The 25,186-nt window shown below is 53.3% G+C and overlaps 2 protein-coding genes across 2 annotated transcripts; one reads left to right on the top strand and one right to left on the bottom strand.

The window, feature by feature from the left end:
- Positions 1–1,205: 1,205 nt before the first annotated feature.
- On the top strand, positions 1,206–4,034 carry MSTO1 (misato mitochondrial distribution and morphology regulator 1). Its single transcript, XM_061477917.1, has 10 exons — positions 1,206–1,314; positions 1,365–1,551; positions 1,668–1,785; positions 1,878–2,012; positions 2,100–2,252; positions 2,579–2,710; positions 2,855–3,036; positions 3,203–3,304; positions 3,405–3,523; positions 3,723–4,034. The coding sequence occupies exons 1-10, from the start codon at positions 1,206–1,208 to the stop codon at positions 3,959–3,961; spliced, it is 1,476 nt and encodes a 491-aa protein (XP_061333901.1). The 3' UTR covers positions 3,962–4,034.
- A 78-nt stretch (positions 4,035–4,112) lies between these two features.
- LOC133281965 (GON-4-like protein) lies at positions 4,113–25,104 on the bottom strand. Its single transcript, XM_061477913.1, has 31 exons — positions 24,753–25,104; positions 23,671–23,853; positions 23,127–23,323; positions 22,233–22,307; positions 21,860–21,910; positions 21,427–21,477; positions 20,635–20,730; positions 20,308–20,412; positions 19,355–19,525; positions 18,577–18,769; positions 18,046–18,147; positions 17,340–17,380; positions 16,956–17,059; positions 15,996–16,194; positions 15,538–15,624; positions 15,069–15,240; positions 14,801–14,945; positions 14,471–14,621; positions 13,729–13,845; positions 11,199–12,923; positions 10,518–10,761; positions 9,754–9,935; positions 9,412–9,609; positions 8,786–8,929; positions 8,126–8,269; positions 7,651–7,770; positions 7,260–7,373; positions 6,605–6,812; positions 5,541–6,222; positions 5,066–5,168; positions 4,113–4,729 (listed from the first exon to the last, which is right to left on the bottom strand). Exons 1-31 carry the CDS (start codon positions 25,057–25,059, stop codon positions 4,580–4,582), a joined length of 6,561 nt encoding a protein of 2,186 aa, XP_061333897.1. The 5' UTR covers positions 25,060–25,104; the 3' UTR covers positions 4,113–4,579.
- Positions 25,105–25,186: the final 82 nt, after the last annotated feature.

The following is a 25,186-nucleotide window of genomic DNA, read 5'->3' as shown; positions in this document are numbered from 1 at the left end:
CGATGCCGGGCGAGGCGGTGACGCTGCAGCTGGGGCCGTACGCGGGGAGCGCGGGGGCGCAGTGGTGGGGGCTGCAGGTGCGGGACCGGGACCGGGACCGGGGATCAGGGAGGGACCGGGCGCGGCTCTGACCCCTGACCCCCGCAGGCCGCCGCGCTGCGCCGCCCCGCAGGGAACAGCGAGCTCCGGTCCTCCGCGCTGCTGCGCTCTGCGCAGGCGCCGGGCGGGGGGGAGGTCCGCGCCCCGCGGCTCGTGGCGCTGCAGCTGAAAGGTACCGGGGGGCGGGGCCAGGATGGGGCGGGGCCGAGGGGCGGGGCTCCGCAGTGACCGCGCTGTCCCGCAGGCGTCGCGGGCGCGCTCAGGACCGGAGGCGAGGGAGCGGAGGCTCCGGTGACCTGGTGAGTGCGGGGGATGGGGAGGTACCGGTGAGTGCGGGGGATGGGGAGGTACCGGTGAGTGCGGGGGATGGGGAGGTACCGGTGAGTGCGGGGGGATGGGGGAGGTACCGGTGAGTGCGGGGGGAGGGGGAGGTACCGGTGAGTGCGGGGGGAGGGGGAGGTACCGGTGAGCGCGGGGGGAGGGGGAGGTACCGGTGAGCGCGGGGGGAGGGGGAGGTACCGGTGAGTGCGGGGGGAGGGGGAGGTACCGGTGAGCGCGGGGGGAGGGGGAGGTACCGGTGAGTGCGGGGGGAGGGGGAGGTACCGGTGAGTGAGGGGGGATGGGGGAGGTACCGGTGAGTGCGGGGGGATGGGGAGGTACCGGTGAGTGCGGGGGGAGGGGGAGGTACCGGTGAGTGCGGGGGGATGGGGAGGTACCGGTGAGCGCGGGGGGAGGGGGAGGTACCGGTGAGTGAGGGGGGATGGGGGAGGTACCGGTGAGCGCGGGGGGGGCGGGGCGGAAGCACCGGTGAATGCGGGGGCTGGGGTGCGGGGCCGCCGCAGCTGCCCCCGTTTGTGTTGCAGGAACGGGGCGGTCGCCGCTTACCTGGACCGGGACCCCGGGAGCCGCGGGGGGCGGGCGGGCGCGGGCAGCGGCGGGGGAGCGCTGGGAGAGGCGGCCTCCGGCGGCGGCGCGGCTCGAGGTGCGTGCTCGGTACCCGCGGGCGCAGGGAGCCCGGGGCTCCGCCAGCCCCGGTCCAGGGACCGCTCCCACTGGAGCGGGGAGCTCCGAGCCCGTGTCGGGGTTGGCCCTGAGCACCGGCGGGGATGGGGCGCTGGTGGTGGCCCAAGGGGCACGGGGCTGATGCTGGCCCCGTGCAGCGGGCGAGAGGAAAAACGGTGGGATCAGAGCTCCTGCTGATGGAGCAGGAAATGGGTTAAGGAACTGAAGGAGAGGAAAACGGAACCGGCTCTTTCTCACCCAAGTGGCTGTTGAGAGCCGACAGGAGCTTCCCTCTTCCCATCTCGCTCCAGCTCCGGGTCCGGCCCCTTCCCCACTCTCTGCTGCCCAGGATGTTCCATCGGGCAGGAATGCGCAGCTCTGGTCCCATCACCTCGATGTGCAGCTGCATCCCAAGAGCCTCTACGTCATCCGGCAGTACATGCACGATGGGTACGGCCCGGAGGGCTGGAATCGCTTGTCCGGGACGGGGGCTTCCTTCTGCCTGCAAGAAGGAATTAAGAGGGGAACGAAATCAGCTTCGTTCTTATCCTTCCTTTATTCCATAGGGACTGTGGGTGTCTGGAAGCCTTTGCCCAAGGTGAAGGGCTCCTGCAGGACCCTGCCTGCCTGGAGGAGCTGGAGGATCGCTTGCACTACTTCACTGAGGAGTGCGATTCCCTTCAGGTCAGAGAGCTTGGCCCCAGCTGCCCTTTGCTTGCAGGACCCTTCCCATTAAGGTTCCCAAGGCTCTCAGGTGCTGCCCTTGTTCTGCGCAGGGCTTTCAGGTTCTCTGCGACCTCCACAACGGCTTCTCGGGAGTGGGTGCCAAGGTGACGGAGCTGCTCTGTGATGAGTATTCCGGGAAAGGAATCCTGAGCTGGGGCTTGACGCCAGCCCTGAGCAGCGTGGCTGTGAGTAGGCAATGGGAGGACCCGTGCCCGGTGCAGATGGGACGGCTCCTTGGTGGAGGTGGTAACGGTTGGGTTCTCCCCCTCCAGGATTCCCAGAGGAGCGCGTACAGACTGATGAACACAGCCCTGGGCATCGTCCATCTCTCCGCTCACAGCTCCCTCTTCTGCCCCCTGTCCCTCAGCGGGAGCCTGGGGCTCAAGCCACGACCTCCTGTGACATTCCCATACCTCAGCTATGATGTACGTGTGCTGGTCCCCGCTTTGGCCCTGAGGCTTCACCCCCACATCTCATTTTCACCCTGTAGCAAACAGGACCCCGTTGCCTTTGCGCTCCTGATGCGCTGCTCCAGTGGCAGCAGGGACAAAGCGCTTGCCTGGGCTGGTCCTCGTGGGTGCGCGCTGGCGCTGCAGCCTTGGCTCAGCATGCGAAGCACCAAGGATGGGCACCAAGCAAAGAGCCTGAGCTGTTAAACCAGCGCCTCCACAGAAGCACGGCTCACATCTCTTACACGCACAAGAACCAATGGACCCTGCCCTGTCACGTCTCCCTTTGTGTCCCTCCGCAGGCCTCCCTCAGCTACCACAGCAGCGCCATCCTGGCAGCAGCCCTCGATACCCTCACTGTTCCCTATCGGCTCAGCTCCTCCCAGGGCTCCATCCTGCACCTCGCTGAAACGCTCAACTTCTCTGGGAGAAAGGTGAGGGTTAAAGGACAGCGGCCCCCATCGAGCCCATCAGCTCCTCCTCAACAGGAGCTGTTCTGCTCCACGTCCATCCCCGCACGCAGGGCAGGCTGTGGGGAGCGGGTTCCAGGCCATCACTTGTCACCCCCTCCCTTGCAGGTTGCGGCTGCTTGGGCCTCTGTTCCCTTCCCTGCCCTCCACGGCTCCTCCCTCCCTGATGCTTTGTGCGCCCACCAGGACGTGCCCTGGAAGCTCCTGGCTCCGTGCAGGGAGCAAAAGGGCAGCTCCTGCTTCGCTCAGTCCGTCGTGCTCCGAGGGCTTGGCAAGGGCAGACCCAGCAGGTGAGGAGCACCCGAGCTGCACTTTACCCCCCCAGCACCGAGCTCTTACAAGTGGCACTCACCCTCCTTCCAGTGGCTCTGCTGCTCCAGGCAGTTGTGTGCGACTCCGTGCCCCCCAGGTCCAGGCGAGTGCCATGGCTTGGCTTTGAGCTGGTTTTCTTTGCAGCAGCCCTGCAGGAAGGCAGCCCCGCTCTCCCCTCCATGCCTGTGAGAGCACTGAGCACGTCCTGCAGCATTACTTACACACTGCGTTCCCTGGGGCATTCAGGTGGGTAACGTGGTGTTAGGTTTGGGGCTAGACCAGGCAGCACTCAGCTGGGAACTGCAGGGAGAGTTTGGGATAACTTCATTCCCCTTTATCCTTGCAGCACATCCCATGTGCTTGAGCAGCCCTGTTACACCCCGGCTCCATACCCCCAGTTCTTCTCTCCTCGTCTGAGCAAACAAGGCTTCCTCGTGGACCAAGCTCCCACTTCCTCCCCAGCAGGTAACGGGCACCCCTTCAACTTGCTTTGCAGCAGGAAGCGCTGATGTGGGGCTGACAGGGGACAGAAAATGACCCCAAAAGCTCCCCTTTTGGGTGGTTGTAGGACACAAAACCCAGCAAAGCAACTGCTGGTGAAGTAGAACAGGGCAGAGGAACGGGGCGGGTGGCTCTGCTGACACAAAGCTGTTTGTCCCTGCAGCTGTGGAGAGCATCCCTGTGCTGGCAGCCCTGCGGTCCGCCCCCGTGCTCCACACGCTCCTCTATGGCTTGTACAAGGACCTGCAGAAGCTGAACACGCGGCGCTGCGCCAGTTTCTTCTCTGCTGGCGTGGAGCAGGAGGACTTCCAGGAGGCCTTGGACAAGCTCAGGACTCTCTCCCAGTGCTACGAAACGGAGCTGGAAGCGGAGGACTCTGAAGGTGACGCAGACTCAGACTGACCCAGCTTTATTACCCGAGAGCGGAAGGAAGAGTCGCTTTCAGAATAAAGGGAATGGCTTTCGGGATGGCCCCGCTGCTGCTTGCTTCTTTCAGCCAAGCCCTGTCCGAGGCTGGCTGAAGGCCTGCAGCTCCCTGCACTCGGGCTGGAAAGGAGGAAAGGGGGGGTTTGTATGGCTGGGGGCTTTCTTCACCTCTGCTCTGCCAGAATCAGACCACACAATAAATACAGGGCTCAGGGCAGAGCCTCCCCACCTCCAATCAACGCAAGGGGAGAACTTACAAACCCCCCCAGTCGTGTGTGTGTTCCACAGGAAAACAGACATCTTATGTACAACATTTACATGGTTCAAAGGCTGTGGTGTCCACAAGCATCCATTCTGCTGCTGGAGGTCCCCATGGAGGTTCTAGAGGCTCTCGCCCCCTAACACCTTTCTCCAGGCCTTTAGTGCAGCTTGACAGGAGTACAGCAGGAAAATGAACCCAAGACCACCCCAAAAGGTGCCATCTTCAGTACCTGTGCAAGCGTTTTTCCTTTACCCACAGCACAAGCCTAGCAGCAAACTGGCAAACAGCTCCCTTCTGGTGCAGGCAGTAGCTTTTCAAGCCCAAACCAGCCCTCATTCATCAGGTTCCTCCTCAGAAAGCAGCAGATCCTTGTCTGAGAGCTGGTCCGTGTTACTGGTGCTGGTAGCATCCTCCTCATCTTCAGAGCTCCCATCACAGGATGTGTGGAACAGCCTCATCAGTTCTCTGAACCTGTGGGATACCTGAAGGACAAGGGAAATCCAAGCCGAGGTTATCTTTTGGTGGTGCAGCAGGGGCCTGGCACAGGCTGGAGCTGGGGGTGTTTTGTGCTTCCATGTTAAACCCACAGCAGGGTTTTATGCAGGGCTCAAGGGAGCTGGGAGAGCACCGGGTGCTTTGGCACAACGGTTCTGTTTGGCTGCACCAGAAGGCACCGGGGCTTGGTTTGAGCTTTTGGTTTCCAATCGGGATTCATTCTTCCCTGATGCAGCATCAAAGTTCAAACTGGGAGAAGCAAAGCCCCGCTCCCCCTTCCTCCCCCCTGCCCCATTCACTGCAGCAGAGCAGCAGCCCCTCACCTCGCCGGCCGTCTTGTTGCCCAGTGTCTGGGAGATGGCATGGAATGTTTCCAGCTGGGCTCCTTTCTCCTGGCACGTGGTGAGGATCACTCTGTCGGCCTCCCTGCAAAACAGCACCAGAGCTGAGAGCGAGGCCTGCTCCTGGGGAAGGGCAGCAAAGCAGGGCCCTGGCTTGGTCCTTTACTCACCCATCCCAAGACCCAGCTCGAAGCAGAGCTGCATTTGGCCCAGTTTTAAAGCTTTCTGAAGGATGGGAAGTGAGATCTTTCCCAGCTTGCAGCATTACAATTACACTGCCACAAGCAGACCCTGTCTGTCACAGAACCAGCAATGAGAGCCAGAGGGAACAAGGCAGGAAGGCAGGGGGCAGAAGACATTTGAACATGGGAACACACAACACAGGACTCTCTTAACACGAGAACTGAAGGCAAACACGGAATGCTGAGGAAGGGAGGTGCAGCTCAGGCAGACCCACCTGGTCCAGAGGACAACCTTCTCCCCGGTCGAGCTGACCTTGCTGTTCTTGGCACACACGGTGGCTTCGGTGACTCGCTGCTGCTGCTGCTGCTCCTCGTCCCTCTGCCCCAGGGAGGCAGGAAGCCCTCTGTCCTCCGCCTGCCCCTGGAAGCGGTGCTGGGCGTTTGCCCTTGCTCTGCTCTCGGTGCAGCCCGGCTCAGGGGACCGGGAGCTGCGGCTCTTCCCCAGCGCTGCTTTCCTCCAGCCCTGCTTTGCCTCACGTTTTCCTTCCAGGGGCAGAGGGGAGCCCTCGGGTTCTTTCACCCCCGGTTCTGCCGCGTGCCCAAAGGCAAGGGCCGAGTCCGGATGCAGCCCCTGAGTCTGACACGAGCCCCGGCCAGAAGAGGAGCTCGATCCCATTGAACCCTCCTCTGCAGCAGAGCGAGGGGGCAGCGGCAGGGCTGCGGCTCCTTGCTGCGGGCTCAGTCCCTCCCTCCCCACAGCGCAAGGGCGGTCTTTGGTTTCTTGAGGTAGTTTAAGAGGAGCTCTGTGGAGCTGGGTCCCTGTGGGGCCGTTGTCACAGCAGTCACTGTCCTTCGCAGCAGCTCTGGCACCTGCCTCTCGAACCCGGCCCTCAGGCAGCGCAGGCTCCTCAGCAGGTTCATGGCTGCTGGAGACGATCTTCCCTTGCACGTGAGACCCTGTGGGAAGCCCACACAAGCTGGGATGAGAAGCTGGGGAGGTTTCCCTGTGGCTATGACATGCACTGTGAATGCAGGGAGCAGCTCTGGAATTCCAGCTGCCGTTGACCCATCCTGGACTCCGACCGAGTCAATGTCCTTCACCGCTGCGGGTTACTACAACCAGCTGCTGGGTGAAGGAGTGCAGGGGGCTGGAACCAGAGGAGCTTTAAGGTCCCTTCCACCTCAGCTGTGATTCTATGGTAAGTGCACGCTTGGAGCATCCAGAGCGGATGAACACAAGGTAAGAAAATGAAAGGTTCTCAGACTTCCCCTCTGTCCACTTGTGTGAGCCAGCTCCGAGGTGACTGAGAGGGCTGCCTGGGCACAGACTGTTACCTACCTGACACCAGAGGCTCTGCTTTCCTAGACGCAGTTTTCGGTTTGCTCTGGCCATCCTCTCCCTCCTCTCTGCTCTCCAGGCTTTCTTCTGCAGCTTCCTTCGACGTTCCAGAATCCTTCCCTTCAGGCTGAGGACTGGATTCTTGCTGACCCAGGTTTGCACTGAGCTCTTGAGAGTCCTTGGTTTTATAGAACTTGTTTTCACACACCTGCAAATCAATACAGGGGGATATAGTCAGAGATGGGGCAGTATCCAGCCAAACCTAACACCTCAGCCTTTGCTTCCAAAGCATTCCTCGGCCCTCACAAAGGCTTCAGTTGGCACCGAGTCATTTTCCTTATGAAGAGGCACCGTTCTTTCCACAGTGGCCACAAAAGCATCTTCCAGTTAAAAAGCTTAATTCTTAAATAACTCCCAACTTCACATTATTGAGCAGAGCAAGGAGGGGCAGTGGAAAGTGAGCAGGAGGTAGAGAGGGGAAGGGCTGTGCAGTCAGAGCTCCAAGAGAAAGATGCTGTTGGTCATCTTTTGAGTTACTTTCTTCCTTAGCACATCACGTTGGAGACACGAGGCTGGACAGATCATCACAACAGGGGACTCTTGGCAGGGCTCTACTTCCCACTCACCACTCCAGCGACTGGGCCTATCAACTAACCTTACTACTACAATGGCTGCAGGTCCTCCTTTTGCTTTTCTTTAGCTTGAGATCGCTACTCCCTTCATGGCAGGAACATGAACATTCCTTCATCCCATCTACCCACTCGACCTCCTGGAAACAGACATACTCCAGCTGACAAATGTGCATGGAACACAAAGGGGAAAGGCAGAGGAAGGTGAGCCCCAGAGGGAGCAGCAGGGCTGGGCCCCTCTGCACACACCCAGAGAGGACTGAAGTGATTTTGCCCCTAGCCAAGCAAAGCACAACAGAAACCTTTCAATCCCCTTCCTCCAGCTCTGCCCAGGCTCTTGTCCTGCCTCTCCCGTTTATCCTCACGGGCATTTGCTCGGAGTCCACACACGGGCAGTAGGGAACACCCCAGGCCCACCTTGTCATTGTTCTGGCCGCCGATCTCTTTCCGCTTCTTTGCCCTGGAGGCTGCGTGAATCTTGGGTGGTTCCTCCTCCTCCTCCACATCTGGCAGGGACACTTCTTCAAACCCATCAAACTACAGGAGAGAAACAGAAACCCTGCTCGTCACCACAGACCCAACTGCATTCCTCCCACGACAACTGAGCTCAGTTCCAGCACGTGACAACTTCAATTACATTCCAACAGACATAAATGCTGGAAAACCATAGAATGGTTTGGGTTGGAAAGGACCTTAAGATCATCCAGTTCCAACCCCCTGCCACGGGCAGGGACACCTCCCACTAGGGACTCTGCTCGGTCCACCAACAGCTATCCCAGCCCTCTGCTTCCCTCGCTCTGCAAAGGCAGCCGCAAGTCGAGCTCTTCAAGCTCAAACAAGTCCAGTTTCTCCTCTTTTAGCTTTTGGGGTCTGAGGGAAAAGGTTGCTCCACCTCGTATTCCTTCTCCTCTGTCCAGTTGATCTCCTCAAAGTCCCCCATGCGGCTGGCAGAGGGCCGCAAGTGATCGAAGAAAACAGAGAACTCATCCTGCAAGTGGTCGTGGCCCTTCAGCAGCTGCCACATTTGGGTCTTCAGCTGAAAGAGAGAAACGCAGAGAACACGAGGCTTTTGTTCCATGTCAGAAAGGGGTCCTCAAAGCAAGGGGAGCATCGAGGCTTGACAGACCCCCAGCGTGGCAGCTGATGCCTGCATTGGTACTGTTCATGGATATCCTGAAACCATGCCACATCCAGCTATCAGACCTTGTAACCCTCTTCCAATACCTAAAAGGGGCCACAGGAAACCTGGAGAGGGGCAGTGGGTTGGAACTGGAGGAGCTTTAAGGTCCCTTCCAACACAAACCAGGCTATGATTAGCACAGAAATATCCCTCTAAAAGCCCAGGCAGACTCTGTAGCACTAAACCAGAACAGATAAAAGCCAGGTGGAGGTAGGAGAGAGGAGACAAAGAGGCCAATTGATTATAAAGCCTCCTGAAGGAGCAGCTTCAATTCTCTGCCACTTGTTAAACTCTTGTGGTCTCCAAGAGCAGCAAAGGGAGCACTGAAGCAGGGTGACTGCTGCGCAAGCAGGTACCCGGCTGCCCGCTTACCTCGGCGATCTCCTGGGGGAGGCAGTCAGTGCAGCTCTGCAGGACCTTGATGATCTTCTGGTGGTGGGCAGGGTTCTCGGCAAAGCAGATCTCCAGCTGCCTGAGGAACTTGCGGCTCTTCTCAAACGCCTGCTGCTCCTCAAACTGACCAAAGGGAGGGCACTGAGCACTCCTCCTCAAGAACCCATTCCCCAGAGCCAAACTGCAAAGCGCCTGGCTTGCTGCTTCCTTCCCATTCCCATTGACTCCCAGTGCAAAAGTGGGAAGAGGTGGAAGAGAAACAAGTCTTTGCAGACCAGCATTTCTGTAAGCTCTAAAGCTTTGCCTTCTGTCAGAGGCACAGCAGGTGGGAAAAGCCAGAAAGGATTTCCAGCGTGGAAGGCCGATTTGTGAGACAAGGGAACCATTCCACTGCTGTGTGTGCACAGTCTCTGCAGTTAGATTCTGATTCTCCACAGCAATACTGAGGATGAGACTTAAACACTAATTAATAAACCAACGAGGCAAGCAAAAGACTTACCAGCCCTTTACCTTTCTTGCCCTAGAAAGAGCTCCTTATTCTTTCACTCCCCCAAGCATTCACATTATCTGCTCAAAACCTGGCCTCCTCCTCCCACTGGACCTACCAGTCCACACTCCAACGCTTGCTCTGGTAAAAGAAAGGCAGCAAAATCTGTGAGCAACTGGGGCCAATCATGCAACAGCTTCTGCAGGGTGGAATAGAGATCCACGGCCGTTCGCTTGTCCGTGCTGATCTCAAACTCGTAGATAACCCGCAGGAAGTCTTCATACTTCCCAGGAACGTGCTGCAAGGCTTCCCGCACCTGCAGAGGGCACCAGGACCACACGTTATCCCGGAGGAAAACGCGGCCATGGAGGAATCTTTCATCTCTTGCTACCTGAGCGGTGTGGGAGGACTCCAAGTGTCCGCTGCTCCTCCTCCTGCTTCACCGCCTGGCCTGGCTTACCCTGCTTAGATAGGCTTGTGCAAACGCCAGGTCCTTCTGCTCCCGCAGGGGATCTCTCTCCAGGATGTCTTCATCATACAAGAGCAGCAGCTTGGACGTATCTTTGCTGGCACGAGCCCGTCCCCTCTTATTCCTGGTTCTGTGGGAGCTCCTGCTTTTCCCAGGGGCTTTCATGTTTTCTCCTAGGAAGAAGCACAAAGCAAGTTGGACAATTCCCTGGCCTGGCAGCCAGCTCCTCTTCCAGATCAATACTGCAATAGGAAAGCAGGCTTCCCGAGCTGGTGAGGAGTTACCTGGTTACACTCTCCTCTAAGTGTAGGAGCAATGCACTTGTCGTGAATGAGGCTCCTAACACCTTTACATTGCCCTGTTCTTTGCATAGCATCTGGCAGGAAAAGCCTCTGGGTACAGCCACAAAGCCATCCTAGCTGTTACTCAGACCTACTAAGAACTAACAGCTACATCTCCTGCACACCGGGGGCAAACGAGTCGTAGTGGGTGAACAGAGCTCTGCTGTGAGCATCAGAGCTGGCTGCTCACACTTGCAAAGGGTTCTTTTAGCTTATTGTTGTTATTAGATTACTATTATTGTTATCATTATTAGCTTATTATTGTTATTATATTTAGCTTATTATCTGAATAGAGTCAGCATCACAGATAAATAACCAAGGGAAATGAAACCCAGGGACAGCTCCCCCTTCCTTTTGCTGTTCATGCAGAAGCAGCTCCATTGCCCTGTGTCAAAAGAAACCCACAGGACTCACCTGCTGGAATTCTGTGGGCTTCCACCTGCGGGGCTGCCTTTGTCAACGGGAAGGCAGATTTGGGTTCCTCTGATGCATCTCCACACATTTCATCATCTTTCTGCGAACTCTCTATTCCTTCCCCTTCCTCCTCCTCCTCTTCCTCAGGCTCAGAGTTCTCTTCCTGGGAATTCTCTTCTTCAGAATCTCCTTCCTGGCTTAAACGCCTCTTGGTTGCCAGCCAAGTCAGCTTCTCCATTGTCTCCTTAGAAAGCAACAACAAACAACATCATCTGGTTTGCTTTCAGTGTTTAACATCATCCAGCAACCAGCTCCCTCTAGGAGCAATTACTCCACTGGGAATCCTAACAGCCAGTTTGACAGATCACAATCTGAGCAACAGAGGGTTCCACTGAAGGGCCAGAACCCAACCACCACCAGCTCTATTTGTGTATTCCAGAATCTGCCACTTCTAAAAGCCTGAAGTTGGACAGAATTCCTTCATGATCACCTCAGCTCCTAAAGTCTTGCTGGAATTGTGAGCTGGAAAATAACTGTCACTGAAAAGTCCTTGCTATTACACAGCTGACAGTTCAGCTTTCCAATTGGATTCCAGCTGTGATTTGCCCTGACTCCACCGGGGTGTTTCAGGACACCAGTAGTTGCCATTAGCAAGGTTTAGAACCTTTTGCTTGCTCTTACCTGAAGTTCTGGCACTGAAAGAACGGATTCTTCTGAGGCCGATGACATTTCTTCATCCTCATCTTGTGTAAAGTCATCAAAGTCATCTTCCTCCTCCTCTTCTTGCCCTTCTCTCTCTCCGCCAGCTTCAGGGCCAGCCGGTGTCCCCACAGACTGCCCATCTATGCTGGATGAATCCTCCGGTCTTCCCAGCGGACTGCTGAACTCTGCCTCCACATCTGCTGTGTAAGAAGGATTCTTTGGAGACTCACTGCTTACTTGTGCTCCAGCAACACCACCTACATCCATCTGCTGTTCACCGCGGGGAGACGACTGCGAAGGCCAGCGTTGTTCTTCTCCCTTCTTATCACACAATGGATGCTCCTGTTTCATTTCCTTCAGGTCATCTGAGCATGAACATGCAGCCTCCATGTTCAGCTCCTGGCCAAGATCCAGCATGAATTCCTCCTTCACGTCAGCACATACAAGGTCCCTCTTCTGCACCGGGTTTACTTCCTTGGTAGCATCATTTGATTCTTCCGATTCAATTTTCACTGTTTCATCTGGATCTTCTAAATGAGGCAAAAGGTCCACAGACAATGACTCTGAAGTGTTCTCCTCTCCTTCCACCACTGTCCAGCTACAGCAATCACTGTTATTCACCTTCTCCTGACTGCCATTACTTGCAGGGGCAGGATTTGTACTACAGTCCTTGGGGGAGACAGCAGAGCACGAAGTGTACAGCTCAGAGGGTTCAGCCTTGGCCTCTGCTGTGCTTTTGTTGTTTCCAGCAGAGCAGGAAGGAACCAGATTCAGCTGCTCCTCACTTTCACCAACAGATGATGCAGAAAGACCAACAGGATTGGGGGACACAATCAGCGAAGGGATTGAAGAAGTCACCAGAGGCTGATTTAATGGACAGGGGAAAGTGGAGGGATTTACCAGTAAGGTTGTAACTGGAATGGCCTGAGTGCCTCTACCAACTGTGGGATTTATGGGCTGAATCATATTGCAGCCATTGCCTATGTTAACCACTTTCACGGTGGTAGCAGGTACAGTGAGGATGACAGGAGATGGCTGAATCAAAGGGGAAGTCTTGATCAGTGGGGCAGACTTTGTCCCTTTCTTCCTCTGGTACCCCTTACGAACACAAGGCTTGCGCGCTTTTGCTCCAGCCAAAGCTGGCAACATCACTTTGGGCTGGAGAGTCACTGGACTTGAGGCCACAAGGGCTGGTGGTACAGCAGCTGGGAAAGCCTGCCTGGAGTCCGAGGGGGAGGTGGAGAGCATGTTCTGGAATTCCAAGGCATCCCCACTTCCTACCACGGCTGGAACGTTCAGGGGCTGCACTCCCGGCACCGTCTGCACCACTGGTGCTGGCTGGATGAGCCTGGGAATCTGAAGCATCACTTTGCTGGGAGGAGCCTCCGACTGGGACAGCTTCACAGCTCTCTGCATGTTGATAGGGTTAGCACTGGGCTGCAGGCAGGGGCTTGGTCGAATGAGGACAGGCTTAAGAGCTGAAGACCTCTGCCTCCTCCATGCTCTCCTAGAGAACCGATTGGCAAGGGGCTTGAGGGTCAGTACGAGGCCCTTTGGCATGAGGAGAGGGTATTTTTCATCATGTTCTGTGTCTGAAGCTTCCTTTCCTGTCCCCAGGCCAGCTTCTGCAGCAGGTGAAGCTGGTGCCTCCCTGGCATCTTCTGCCAGTTGCTTCAGCTCCCTCTGAATGGAGGGCAAGCTTGCCTAAAGGGAACAAGAGTTTATTACTGCAGCCCTTTGCCTACTCCTCTTATTACCAGCTTCAAACAGCACCACAGAAGGCAACAGAGAGCAACCTGCTTCTAAAAGGAAAGCAGTTTTAGTTTACACTCCTGCTCATTACTGTCTGTCACTTGATATTTGCTGTATATTACTTTATATTCATATAAAAGCCTTCAAAAGAATTCAAGAGGCTGAAAGAAACAAGAGAACTGAACTGCTTCAGAAACGTTCCTTTAGTAAATACAAGACTCTGGGGGAAGGAAGCTTCACTGTAGCAATGAAATGCAATGGGTGATTAAGAGAACTGGATTTTATGGCATCCGAGTCTAATTCTTTCCTCAGACACAGTCCTCTGACTCACTATGGTCACTATGCCTCCAACTTGGTCCGACCTAAGGGTCAGTCTGTGCTGATTAACAACCTAACAAAGCCAAGTAACAAACATCACCGCATCAAACCAGAGACATGCAGCAAACCAAGGATCATGCATGGCCACGCCAACCCCAGTCAGCTTGGCAGCTGGGCACACAAGCCCCGAGAGCAGTGCCTAATCCTTACAGGTTGCTAAGTACTACTGGGCTTGCTACGTTTCCTAGCTAGAGTCAGGATAACTGAGGGTCCCTTGCAATACAATCAGGGTACGTTTTGACTTCAGAGCTGTAGCTTACCCAACAAACCCCTCTGGCCCTAGGCTGTAAAGAAAGAGGAAGAAAACCCAACACCACCACCACCAAGAAAAGGAATCAACCAGAACCAACCACCCCCCCACGTTTATAGCAGGAACTACCTTAAGCCAAAATGGGAGGCGATGCTCTTCTCTCTCCACAGGAGGCTTCCACTCGTCAGGCTGGACTTCCTCGCAGCACTTGAACAGAACAGGCAACTGCTTTGTCTTTTTGTAGTACTACGTGGAAAGAGGGGAGAATGCAAGACAAGAGGACTGTGGTCACCTGGCTGGTACAGGATGAGGGCTGTGCTCTGTAAGTGTTCATGTGAATTAAGTGATTCTCATTACTACTTTGGCAAGGTAAGAAACATCAAAGAAAGAGCAATAAAGGCTGACAAGGGCTCGCTGCCACCGCGGGTTCTCAAAAGGAAGCGTGAAGTTCTAGCAGATGTGCACTTGCTTTAAGTGCTTCTGGTTCTTACTCTCACTTCAAGCAGTGACTATAGCTTACGGGACCTGCTGGACACTCCCCATGGCTGCAGACAGCCCTTTGGTTTAGGCTTCACTGCTCCAAGTTTATTTGTGTGAATTGGTCCGGATTCCTGAAGCCACAGCTGGGCTGTCTGCAAGTGCTGGTCTCTTTAGAGTCAGAACAGTAAGAGCAGTACTTGCACAGCCCAGAGGGTGAGGTCTTGTTGAAGAAATCCTCATTGCTAATAAAAGAATGATGTTTTCTTCCAAGAAAATAGAGCACAGGCACAAAATGGTCCTTGGAACAACCAGCACATCTCTTCCTGTACAACAAATCAGCAGACATACGAAGCCGAGAGATACCAACCCATAAGCTACAGGCACCACTTACTCTGATGATGTTATCAGGGGCTCGGTTCATATTGAGGTTCTTGATCCTCACTGTGAGCTGGTGGGCAGTTTTGGTTGGCAAGAGATATTTGCTGATCAAAGGCTTTGGAAACTCCGTCCCTTCAAAGTGTTTCAAACCTAAAGCTAATAAACTGAAGGAGGAAAAAGGGGGAGAGGGAAGAGAAAAAGCCTGTGAGACAGGATGGCAGATTGCTGTCTGGGTGTGCTGTTACACAGGACACAGCTGGCCCCAAGGTTCGCATCCTAGACATTCTCCTTAGCAAAGCAGCCCCATTCACGTGCGTTCCCTGCAACAGTTCTAAGCTCTTACTTGTCCTCTGCCTTGGTGAAGATGATCTTGTCCCGTGGAGGGTTTGCTTTCAAGGAACATATTGGCAGTAACTCGGGATACATGAAGACTCTCCTTGTTGCCAAAATCCACGCCACTTGCTTTGGTAAACATGGGAATTCATTGGCTGTGAAGAGAATTAACTTACTGTGGTGTAAATCCATTCCAAAGAGCAGCCTGAACCATCTCTCATCTGGAGACAACTCTCACTGTGAACACCTTCCCGTGGCTTCTCCCTTCAGATACTCACCACTCTTCTTCACAGCTTTGCGAGGGCTCCAGTCAACCTGGACTTGGGCATGAAAATCCTCAATGAGCTGCAGTGCTCCCTTCAAGTTGCAGGGCTGGAACATGGTCTGGAACTTGGGATTGAAGGACAGGCGAAGGAGCGTGGAGCTACGAGCAAAGTTCCCAAGCTCACTCTGCCAAGTCAAAGACAGAAACATAAACCAAGAGGCCTTCCAATGGAAGGTGAAGACAAATTCTTTTCAGTATTTCCAAGGAAACAGCAAAAAAATGACAATTCAAAGCCCTGTCATTAGTGAACACGATGTGAATTATTTCTCTAAGTCCTGAGCATGTTCGCAGTAGGCTTACAACATCATCCCCCTAGTGAGGGGTAGTTTCATTTAAGGGCATTGATGAATTAATCTAAATATCTCCAGCAACCAGCAATCATTCACATTCACTTTTAGCTCTGATTTGAGACACATCCTTACCAAAAACATCCTCGTGGTACTGGCCTCAGAACTTAAAGCAGGGTTGGAACTTGCGAGGAGATGGATTTGAGTCAGAAGCTGAACATGCTTGAAGAATAAAATCAGACAAATGGGGGTTTGTTTTCAGTGGATCAGAAATCCAAGAAACTGGAAAGCACAAGTACAGAGGCACAAGAAATATCTCCTGAGCACCCCAAAAATCACATTCGGACTCAAATAAGCTTTTAAGCAATAGAAAGCTGAGGGCAAGCTTGAATATCCATGCACTTCCAATTGTCCTTCAGTGGAACTGGGCATGTAAACATCACCTACGAGAGCTCCAGCTTCAAACATGGCTTGTTCAACTCACTGCTCTAAGAGAGCACACCCATGTGCTTGCTGTGCCATTGCCTTCCCCTGCCCCTACACTATCCAGCAAACAGTCATTGGGTCAGACCAGGTAACACTTTATTTATTACCTGCTGCATTTGCTGCTGGAGCCTCTTTCTTTGCACACTGTCCAGAACAAGGCTCTGGAGAGGCTTCTCATTCTGAGGTTTGGATTTTTCCATCTCCTGTGGTGGCTTAATGGAGGACTTCTTCATTCTCAGCTGCTCAAGCTGCTCCTTCACCGTCCGGTGTTGTTCGTTCAGTAAATTGGCCAGGGGCTCTTCAAATCTGTTTGAGGCCAAAAGACAATGGTATCCCACAGGCAACAAGAAACCTAGCAAATCCACGCTTTGCCACAAACAATCTGTATACAGATAAAACTGGGGAAGAAGCAACTGGGAGAACTGCCCCCCCTAAGAAAATTCACTCAAGCAGCTATTGTCAAAAGACAAATGACACAAAGAGTAAGAGAGAGCATCCAGTTTCCTTGCTTCTAGTCTGTAGCTGGTTTAAGAGTTGCTGCACTCCCCTCTGGTACTGCTCATCCCAGAGAGAGTATCAAGAAACTCCAGCCTTCATTTTAGCTCCTTTCCCAAACAGATACAGCTTGATCTTGAGCTGATCTGCCCCAAAAACCAGGAGACACCATTCATGCTGCAGACCACCTTCAGCCACTTTCTGTAACTGGTTAGATTGACCCAGAAAGAAATGCTTTAGACCCTTCCTCTTCCAAGTCACTGTTTCAAGTATAACCCGCCCCAGAAATCCTCAAAAGCCAACTCCCAGACTTTGTCAGCATCTCAGCCCTAGGCCTCAGCTATATTAAGCAGTCTTCCCTTAGAAAAGGCCACCATTACATCCAGGCTATTCACTTAAAAGGCAAGGTGAGGCTTGGCCAAACCAGCTCCTCAGGTTTCTTGTCAGCAAGCAGTGGCCTGTGCTCAACAGGCATTACCTCACTGGGGAATGGCACAAGAAAGCTGCAGGTACCCACAGGCTTTTTAGCATGACAGTGTAACTTCCCAACCACTCAGAACCATTGACCCCACCGAAGTGCCTGGGGTGTATTGAAGTTCGGCCGTGACTCTGTGACATTATCCTCATCTTCTGGACCTTCATCTTCCATGTTGGAGAAACCCATCTCATCCTGAAACTGAGAGCAAATGTGCAGCAGCACGGAGGAACATAAAGCTTGTCTTTAGCTGATACAGCTCGTGACAGTCCTCAAGCACAGACATTCATCTGCAGGGATTTAAGGAAGTTCCTACGTATGTTCCTTCCCGTGGCTAAAAGTGACACTTTCATGATAGGACCCCTTTGCACATAGTCAACGCTAAGCATCTTCCCGAGACCACCCCTTTATGGCTTTAAAGATTTCATGTCAGAGCTGAGAAAGATCTGTTCTTCAGTGCTACACCCAATTTATCACTTACTGTCTCAAAGAGCTCCTCCATCAGTTCGTTCACTTCCTTTTCTGCAAGTAAAATTAAAAAGCATGAAGATTTCTTTCCCAAGAAACACTGTCGTAATATCAAGTCACTGAAGGAATCTCTCTTCAAGAGCAAACCCCTCCCCTCGCAAGCAAAGGACCAAGAAGGAAAGCCCCCTGATATTACACTCCTTTTTAATGCTGGACTCCAGAAAGCTTCAGCTGAGACTGTTCTGAATCAGAAATGGAATTGAAAAGCTAATTTCCAGAATTAAGCTGAAAGTTAACCTGGGATAAGCCCTAGACCGAGTGTGCTTTGCTGAGAAGAGGAAAAATGCTAAACTAAAACTAACTTGAAGACTGAAAGGACTTGGAGAACACTGAACTCCACTCAAGTCACAGGGCAAGCATTCAATTCTGCATTGGCCAAAGCTTTATGCAAGACTCTACTGGCACTTAGGGATTATTCTTCAGTCTCTGCTATGGAGTAAAGCTGCATTTGACAGCACAGCAGCTCTGGCCAGAGCCTTCCATGTATGCCCAGAAAGGCAGCTTTGCAGAGGAAAGCTCTTCAGTGAGGATGCAGATTGGTTTTAGCTAGCCTAACACAGCAAAAATCTTGGCACCAAAGCACCTCTCAAAGTGAATTATTAATCCAACAAGAAAGGAGATGTGATTCCCACAGGAGGTGTCATTCCTAAAGGACTTACTCGTAATTCTCACAGCACGATCATTTCTGAAGTCCTCTGTGTCTGGTTCATCCAGATCTTCCAGGAAATTGTACTCAGGGTCATCGTCATCATCTGCTTCATCTAATAAGAAGCATGTTTTGAAACATCATTACCCTGCCCCAAGACCAGTTGCCAGGAGCAGATGCAGCTTGTTTACTGCCTGACCCGGCACAAAGAGCATCCTTATTCGTAGCCATTTCCATTTAGAAGAGGTGAATCTGTTCTCTGTCACCTGAGTTCCAGCTCAGTTTACAAAGACTGAAGTAGCAGTATTTCAATTTGTGCTTTACATTCCACGTGCACAGCTGTAAGCAACTGGTAAACTGAGGACAAAAGGAAGTCAGATCCCAAAGCTTGTTCTTGGTTCTTCTCAAAGAGCAAAACGGTTGTTTTTACCAAACCAAGTCCTGTGCTAACAAAGAGCATGATGCACGCCACAGATTCAGGCGTATCAGTGCTCAGCTTCCTGATGGATTAAGGGCTGAAACACATACATTTATTGATGGTTACCTTCATTCTCCACATCATCGTTCATGAGTCCTCCAAGCCACCTTTTCCACTCTTCATCATCTGCAGTGTTAGGATCATACATATCGGGTGTGATATCCGGGGCTCGGAGCTCAGCCTCCAGCTGGCCAAGAGGAACATCCTTCAGTGGTCTCTTGGATCGGGTTCGGAAGGCGATGAGGCTGTCTTCCAGAGACTGAAAGGTGAAGGGAAACCACAATGGAATGACAAGCCTCTGCTTTTCCCAGCTTCTCTGGCAGCCAAAACCTCCCAGTATCAAAAATACGAGATTCCTGACACAAAGAACCCTTTACTTTGGTAGGAAGCCAAACTTTCATTCCTTTTGCTATTAAACTGCTATTGGTGATAAATATATTCTTGTTCATGTAGCTCGTGTTAAACTCTTCTCTGCTACCAAAGGAGCAATCCCCACTTGCACTGTTTTTCTCACTATCACAATGAACCCATGTTCTCTTTACAACCAGCTTCCTCAGGATTTACTACAGACTTGCCTGCAAAACACAACTAAGCTGCCAGGTTAGCTTTCAAAAGGAAAGCTATCTTCACTCGTCATGTCAATGTCACACAATTGCATTTAACAGTCAAAACAATGCTAGTGAGAGTTATGAGCAGAAACGAAGTGTAGTTACAACACAAGAAACTAGAAGCATCCGTCACTAACACCATTTTACTAAGAGCTCCCTTTATTCTCTCACAGAGCTGGCGTCCTACACACTGTGGAGATTCAACCCACACTATTGCAGCATCCCCAAACCAGTACCTGGTAAGAATCCATGCATACTGGGCTTGAAGCCAGTTCTTCATCCACTGCATGCAGCTTCTCCATGAACGTGCTGTCTTTGTTTTGCTTTGGTTTTGGAGGTGGTGGAGGTCCCATGGGAACTACTTCAGCACTAATATGTCTAACAACAGGCGTAGTGACCTTTTCCATCTAATTAAAAAGGCCTTTGTGTTAGAAGGGAAATGTATGTTCTAGATAAAACCAGGACAGAGCAAGTCTCTGTGTGCTTGGCCAGAGCCTAATACAACAGAAACGAGAGAAATGCTTCACAGAAGAAAAGGGATTCTTCATCCTACACTCGCTTTATCTTTCAGGAAGCACAAGTAAATTCACTGTTGAAAAGACGTGCAGGAAAGAAGACATTTGGAAGAGCTGAACATCAGCCTCAACGTTACTAGAGCTGATAAACCTGAACGCTAACTGTGGCACAGCCCGAACCCTCCCAAAAGCAAACCCATGGCAAGCAGAAGGTGGAACTATCAACACATTATTGCTCTTTCTCCAGCTCCAGTGGCAGTGGCCAGTTCCCACGCATGCTTTCTCATTCCTGTCTGTTGATCCTCGACTCTCACCACCCTGCTCGTACTCCCACGGGTTAACAGTGCCCAGAAATAACCCTTCTGCTTTTGTCAGCACCACTTCCTCCTCCTCCGCCACGCACAGAAAGCAACTCCCCTGCACTCCTCTCCCACATAAGCAGAAGAGCAATTATTATCTGAGAGCAGCCTCTTCTTGCCATTGCCAGTGGTTTTAAGTAACTCTGTGTATTTCAAACTAAGCTTTTTCTGCAAGGAAAACCGCTGCAGAGGGACCCTGAAGCCACCCAGCACCTGCCCCACACCACAGCCTGAAGCAGTGATGTGTCTTTTTGCTTCTGCATTAATGGCTTAGGAATAAAGACTCAAAGATGTTTCTAAAGAAAGCAAGTTTACCTCGCAGAGAGTCCCTCCCTCTTCATCAGAGGAGCGCCTCGTCCTAGATCGCTTTGCTCCCCGAGGAGAAGAAGCAGTGCTCTCTACATCACTTTCCAGTAAGCTCTACAGCACAAAAGATGCAGAAGGCAGTCAAACACTGCTTCAACTCATATTCCAAAGACTGCTTTTTTGTCCAGTGAACACTACAGCATTGAAGACAGATTACTAGAAGGTCTGGGACAACTTACAAGTTTTCACATGTTAAAATAAAGAGCATTCTGCTGCCTCAAACATGCAGGCAGCTCCATGCTGAACACAGCACATCTCTGTCCAAGCTGCAGTTACCTCTTCTGCAGTCTCGTCCTCATCCTCATCCTCAGGCTGGTATTCCTCATCAGACGAATCGTCTTCCTCAAGAGGAATGTCCACAAACTGAGGAGGCTGCAACAGAAGGGAACAGACAACTTTGTACAGGAGAGAAAGAGCCGCACTGTCAGGTCAAAGGTTTCCAGCTGAGGAAGTGCCCTGAAGCTCAGAAAGGACGGAAAGTGCTGAGGAAGGCTGAAGAGACCACAGAAATTACTGAAGTACAACTGGTAAAGCAAAGGAAGTGCTTTAAAATGCACAAAATATTGACATTTGTAGGATGGAAACACTGCACTGACAGACACTATCTTAGAGACATGCCTGCAGCACCTGAATGGTCATTCCCCCCTGCCACACTGCTGGATCCTGCCTGCCCCTAGAGAACAACCCTTTTGGGGCAGGCAAAAAAAGCCCCCAGATCCAGGCTGTATTTCCAGACAGCCCTACAGTGCACAGAACATGAGGTCTGGGCACTAACATTCACCATCAGAAGTTTCATGCAGGTAGAGGCGGCTGCAGTACCGATGTGGGAAGCTGAAAAGACATCCCTATGGCATGTCATCACCTCATCACATTCTGTCTTCCCTGAGGGCAGCTCTTCTTGGCCCTCTGTGCACCCACTGCTATGTTAACTGCCCTGTCCTGTTTGCAATGCTCTTGGTCACTGCACTGGCCATGTTACACATGAATCTGCTCCACCCCTCCAAAAGATTCCTTGCTTTCAGGGTGCCTCTAGTACCGTCTCCCACTTCCCAGCAGTAGCTCACTTACCTTCACCTCATTTGCCTTCTTAATTGGAGAAATATTCCACGTTGGAATCACCTAAAGAGAGCAAAAGCACTTTAGCTGGCTCTGAAAAGCACGGTCTGCACAGCTTAGATCTCTTACACCAAATCACTACTTGAGCTTGAGGCCTTGCTCTCCAAAGTAGCCAAGTAACAACAGACTTCCAACAAAGGCTTTCTGAGCTGCCCCTGGAATCCCTGCAGCAGTAACTTCAGGATCCTCCCAATTCACTGCAGTTTCCAACTCTGACCTGGTTCTATTCTGCCCATCTAAAAGTTTTACACTGCTTTAACTTATTTTTCTCACATGAAGAATAATTCACATAAAAGCACACTTTACACCTCCTTTAGAAGACCCAACTACCAAAGCCATTTGGGCAGGGGGAGGCTGCAGTAGTAAAAGCAGATCACGTACTTACCACTCCTTTCTCCACAACTTCCTTCAGTTTGGAACGAGTCATTTTGGGCTCCTGAGGGTTTAAAAGAAGACAACAGCAACCTATTCAGCTGCTTTTCTTCACTGCAAACTTTCCCCCAGCAGCTCTTCACTACAAGGCTTTTCCCTTCTTTAAATTCACTGCCTTTTAGGCAGGATCAGAGTGACATCAAAAATAACCCCTCACAATCCTGTTTCATCATTTACACATACACAGACACTGCTCACTTCATCCAAGTGGTAACGAAACATCAGTTATGGTCCTACCTATTCTCTCCATACCACATCATGGACCCACAAGACAGACTGGTGAAGGTATTGTGCATTTGGACCAACTGAAACCCCTTTTTACTTACAAACAAAGGGATATCTTCGGTCTCACTGATGGCCGCTTTCATCATGGCAACCACATGCTCATTTGTGATCACTTCCTACAGGAACACACACAAAAAAGGATCTTTTACATTGTTAAAAAGAAACAAACTTTAGGTTAAAATAAACTCGTTAGAAACATGATGGAGAAATGGTCAGGGTACGACAGACTTTGCAAGTATGCAAGAACAAAGAAAGACTGGACAAGAAAATCTGGAGTAAGCACAAGGAGGGATAACGGCGTCTGCACCACGTTGCATGGGAAGGTTCCCCAGAACAGATTCCCAGCAGAAGGAAAGAAAACAGCTGAAGGAAAAGCCCACCCCAATTCCCCCTCCTTCGTGTCACATCATGAGGAATATCGCCCTGGCACATGAGAAATGCTGCCATGAAGCTGCACCAGCTTCCAAACGGGTCAGGGTCTAATTCTCTAGGGAAAGCACAGAATAATCTGTGCTTGCAGCATCGCAGTCCATCATTTCAGACAACGTTTTCTGGGTTCCAAAGGAAGGCAGAAGGGAGCCAGTATCTGTGCCTCCATCTCCCGAATGCCACCATAAGGCTCCAGGGAACGTAGGTGCCTCTGAGACATTTACAGCCCCCACACGGTGCCGTGTGACAGGGAAAGATTCATTTATGGCACTGGCACAGGATCAGCTGGCGCCTCTGCCTGGCAGAATCGTGGCAGCCTCCAACGTGTGTGCCACAGGGATGGCAGGCAGGGAAATCCTTGAGCTGCCCTGCACTGGAACAGTACCTGCACAAAATAAACCCAAAGCAAAGCAAAGCACACACACGAGAGCCTCAGATTAAAGCCTAGAGAGCACTGTCTTAGAAAGCTGAGCGCTTCCCTCCCTGTCGCACCCCTCCACACTCACATGCAGGATGTTCCTCACGTTGACAACTGTCAGGTTGTGCTGTTTGGCTCCATCTTCTAAGGTGCGGTCGAGGGTATCATCCAGCTTGATGTCACAGGACAAAGACCCCTCCTCCTCTTGAGTTTTCCCTTCTCTTTTCCGTTTGGTTGCCTTCCTCCTCCTCTTCTTTCTTTCAGTATCCTCTCCATCTTGCTCCTCTGAAAACGGATAAACTTGGAATCACTTTCCCATGCAGTAGACCCTGAGAGCCCCATTTAAACCACCCCAAACCCAACAGCCACAGTCCTGCAGCTACTGAAGTGACAGCAGCTTTTCCAGAGATCACCAGATGCAAACGGCCAGAAGTACCGGGACTGAATCTGAATGTTTGAATGATGGATTCAAACTCTGCAAGACCTGGGGGCGCCGCTGGAGCAAGTAAAGGTTACGTGTTTACCATCCCTATTGGCTTGAGCTTACAGAAGGGTCTCAGCAGCCCTTTTACCCCTCTTCCACACGGAGGTGTTTTAAGTAATGCACAGCCCCAAGTCCTCCTTTGCCTCACCCGTCTGCTGGGGCCCCTCTCCAGCTCTGCTGCTCCGCAGCGGCTTCACCACAGCAGGATTCCGAGCAGGCACCTGCACAGAGCTTCTCCCTGGGGCCTCCTGCACCGGGGCCTGGCTTTCGGGCAGACACGGATCCTTCTGCGCGCTCACTTCCACCTCGGTGCACAGCCTGGGCATCTTCCCTGCGAAGAGAACACACAGCGCTGTGCCGATACCACGCACAGCACAGCCAGGAGGCTGCTGCACTCCCTAAGGCTTATCATGACCCATTCAAATCAATGGCACGAGTCCCACCCAGCCTGGGGAAGCGATCCAGACATGAGAGGCTGAGTCCCCCAAGCCAGGGCTGTACTCCCTGTTGTAGAATACAGCTGCAATAGAAACCAGCAGCCAGAGAACACTGCAGCCGTGTGCCACGTTAGGATGCAGCCTGACGGCCACCTTAGGCCGGTTTAAAACCCTGCCGGTGCTGACAGGGGGGGGCGCACAGCCCCTGCTCCTGTTTCAAGCCAGTCCTGCTGTGTTGCCCCCCCATCAAACCAGCTCCCAGAGAGCCAGGGGAAGGGAAGAAGAAAAGAGCAGGCAGTGCGGGAAAGGGGGCACAACCACTTGTTCCAGTGGGGTTAAAGGCGATGGGAGATCCCTCATCCGGCAGCACTGTGGGGGCGAATCCCCCTCGAGCTCCATGCTCTCAGGGAGCCTCAGAGCAAGCCCGCTCGGGCTGTGTCTCACTGCTGCAGTCCCCAAAGGGCCAAACCCAGGGCCCGGACTGGGAAACCGGGGCTGAGTTTGTACCACTGTGGCTGCGAGCCTGGCGAGCTGCGAGCACTGTGGCTGCTGCTCCGGGAGCCCTGGGGGCTCGGCAGCCCCCGAGCGGAGCGGCTCGGGCTCCCCACGAGTGTCCTCGTGTTTAAGGGAGGAGAAGCCCCAGCCTCGGCGAGCGGGACTCCCGCTCAGCACCCCCCAGCCGCGCACACCGCGGAGCCGCAGCACCCAGCGGAGCCGCGGTTCATGAGCTCCGGTGCTGAGGCGCTCCCCGGGCCGGCAGCGGGGCCCAGCTCCCCGCTCCGGCCGCCTTTACCTTCCGCTGCCGCCGCTCCGGGAGCGCCGAGGCCCTCGGGGAGCTGCGCGCAGGCCTCCTTGGGGCCCGGCCGCTTCCCGCCCTTCAGCGACGCCTCCCCGGGGCCCCTCCACACGCCCGGGCCGGCGGAGGGCAGCGCTCCGGCCCGGGCCGCCGCCGCCGCGGGCTTGGCGGAGGAGCCGCCGTCCGAGCAGGAGGAGGAGGAGGAGGAGCTCCCGGGCAGGTCCCCGTCGTCCCGCGGGCTCTGCGGCCCCGCCACCGCCGCCCTCCGCTTCTTGCAGGGCAGCATCTTCAGCGACAGCGCCATGGCGGCGGCGGCGGCGCCCGCCCGGAGCCCAGCACCGCGGCTCCCCGGGGCCCGGGCCCGAGCCCGACCCCGACCCGCCGGCTCCGCAGGAAGCGGAAGCGCCTCGGGGCCCGCCCGCCGCGCAGGC

Source organism: Pezoporus flaviventris, unplaced genomic scaffold, assembly GCF_033815535.1.
Source record: "Pezoporus flaviventris isolate CSIRO_AGI_PZ_B2104156 unplaced genomic scaffold, CSIRO_AGI_Pfla_v1 ptg000112l, whole genome shotgun sequence".
In the NCBI taxonomy this organism is placed as follows: domain Eukaryota; kingdom Metazoa; phylum Chordata; class Aves; order Psittaciformes; family Psittacidae; genus Pezoporus; species Pezoporus flaviventris.
This window is presented reverse-complemented; position numbering and strand designations above follow the sequence as displayed.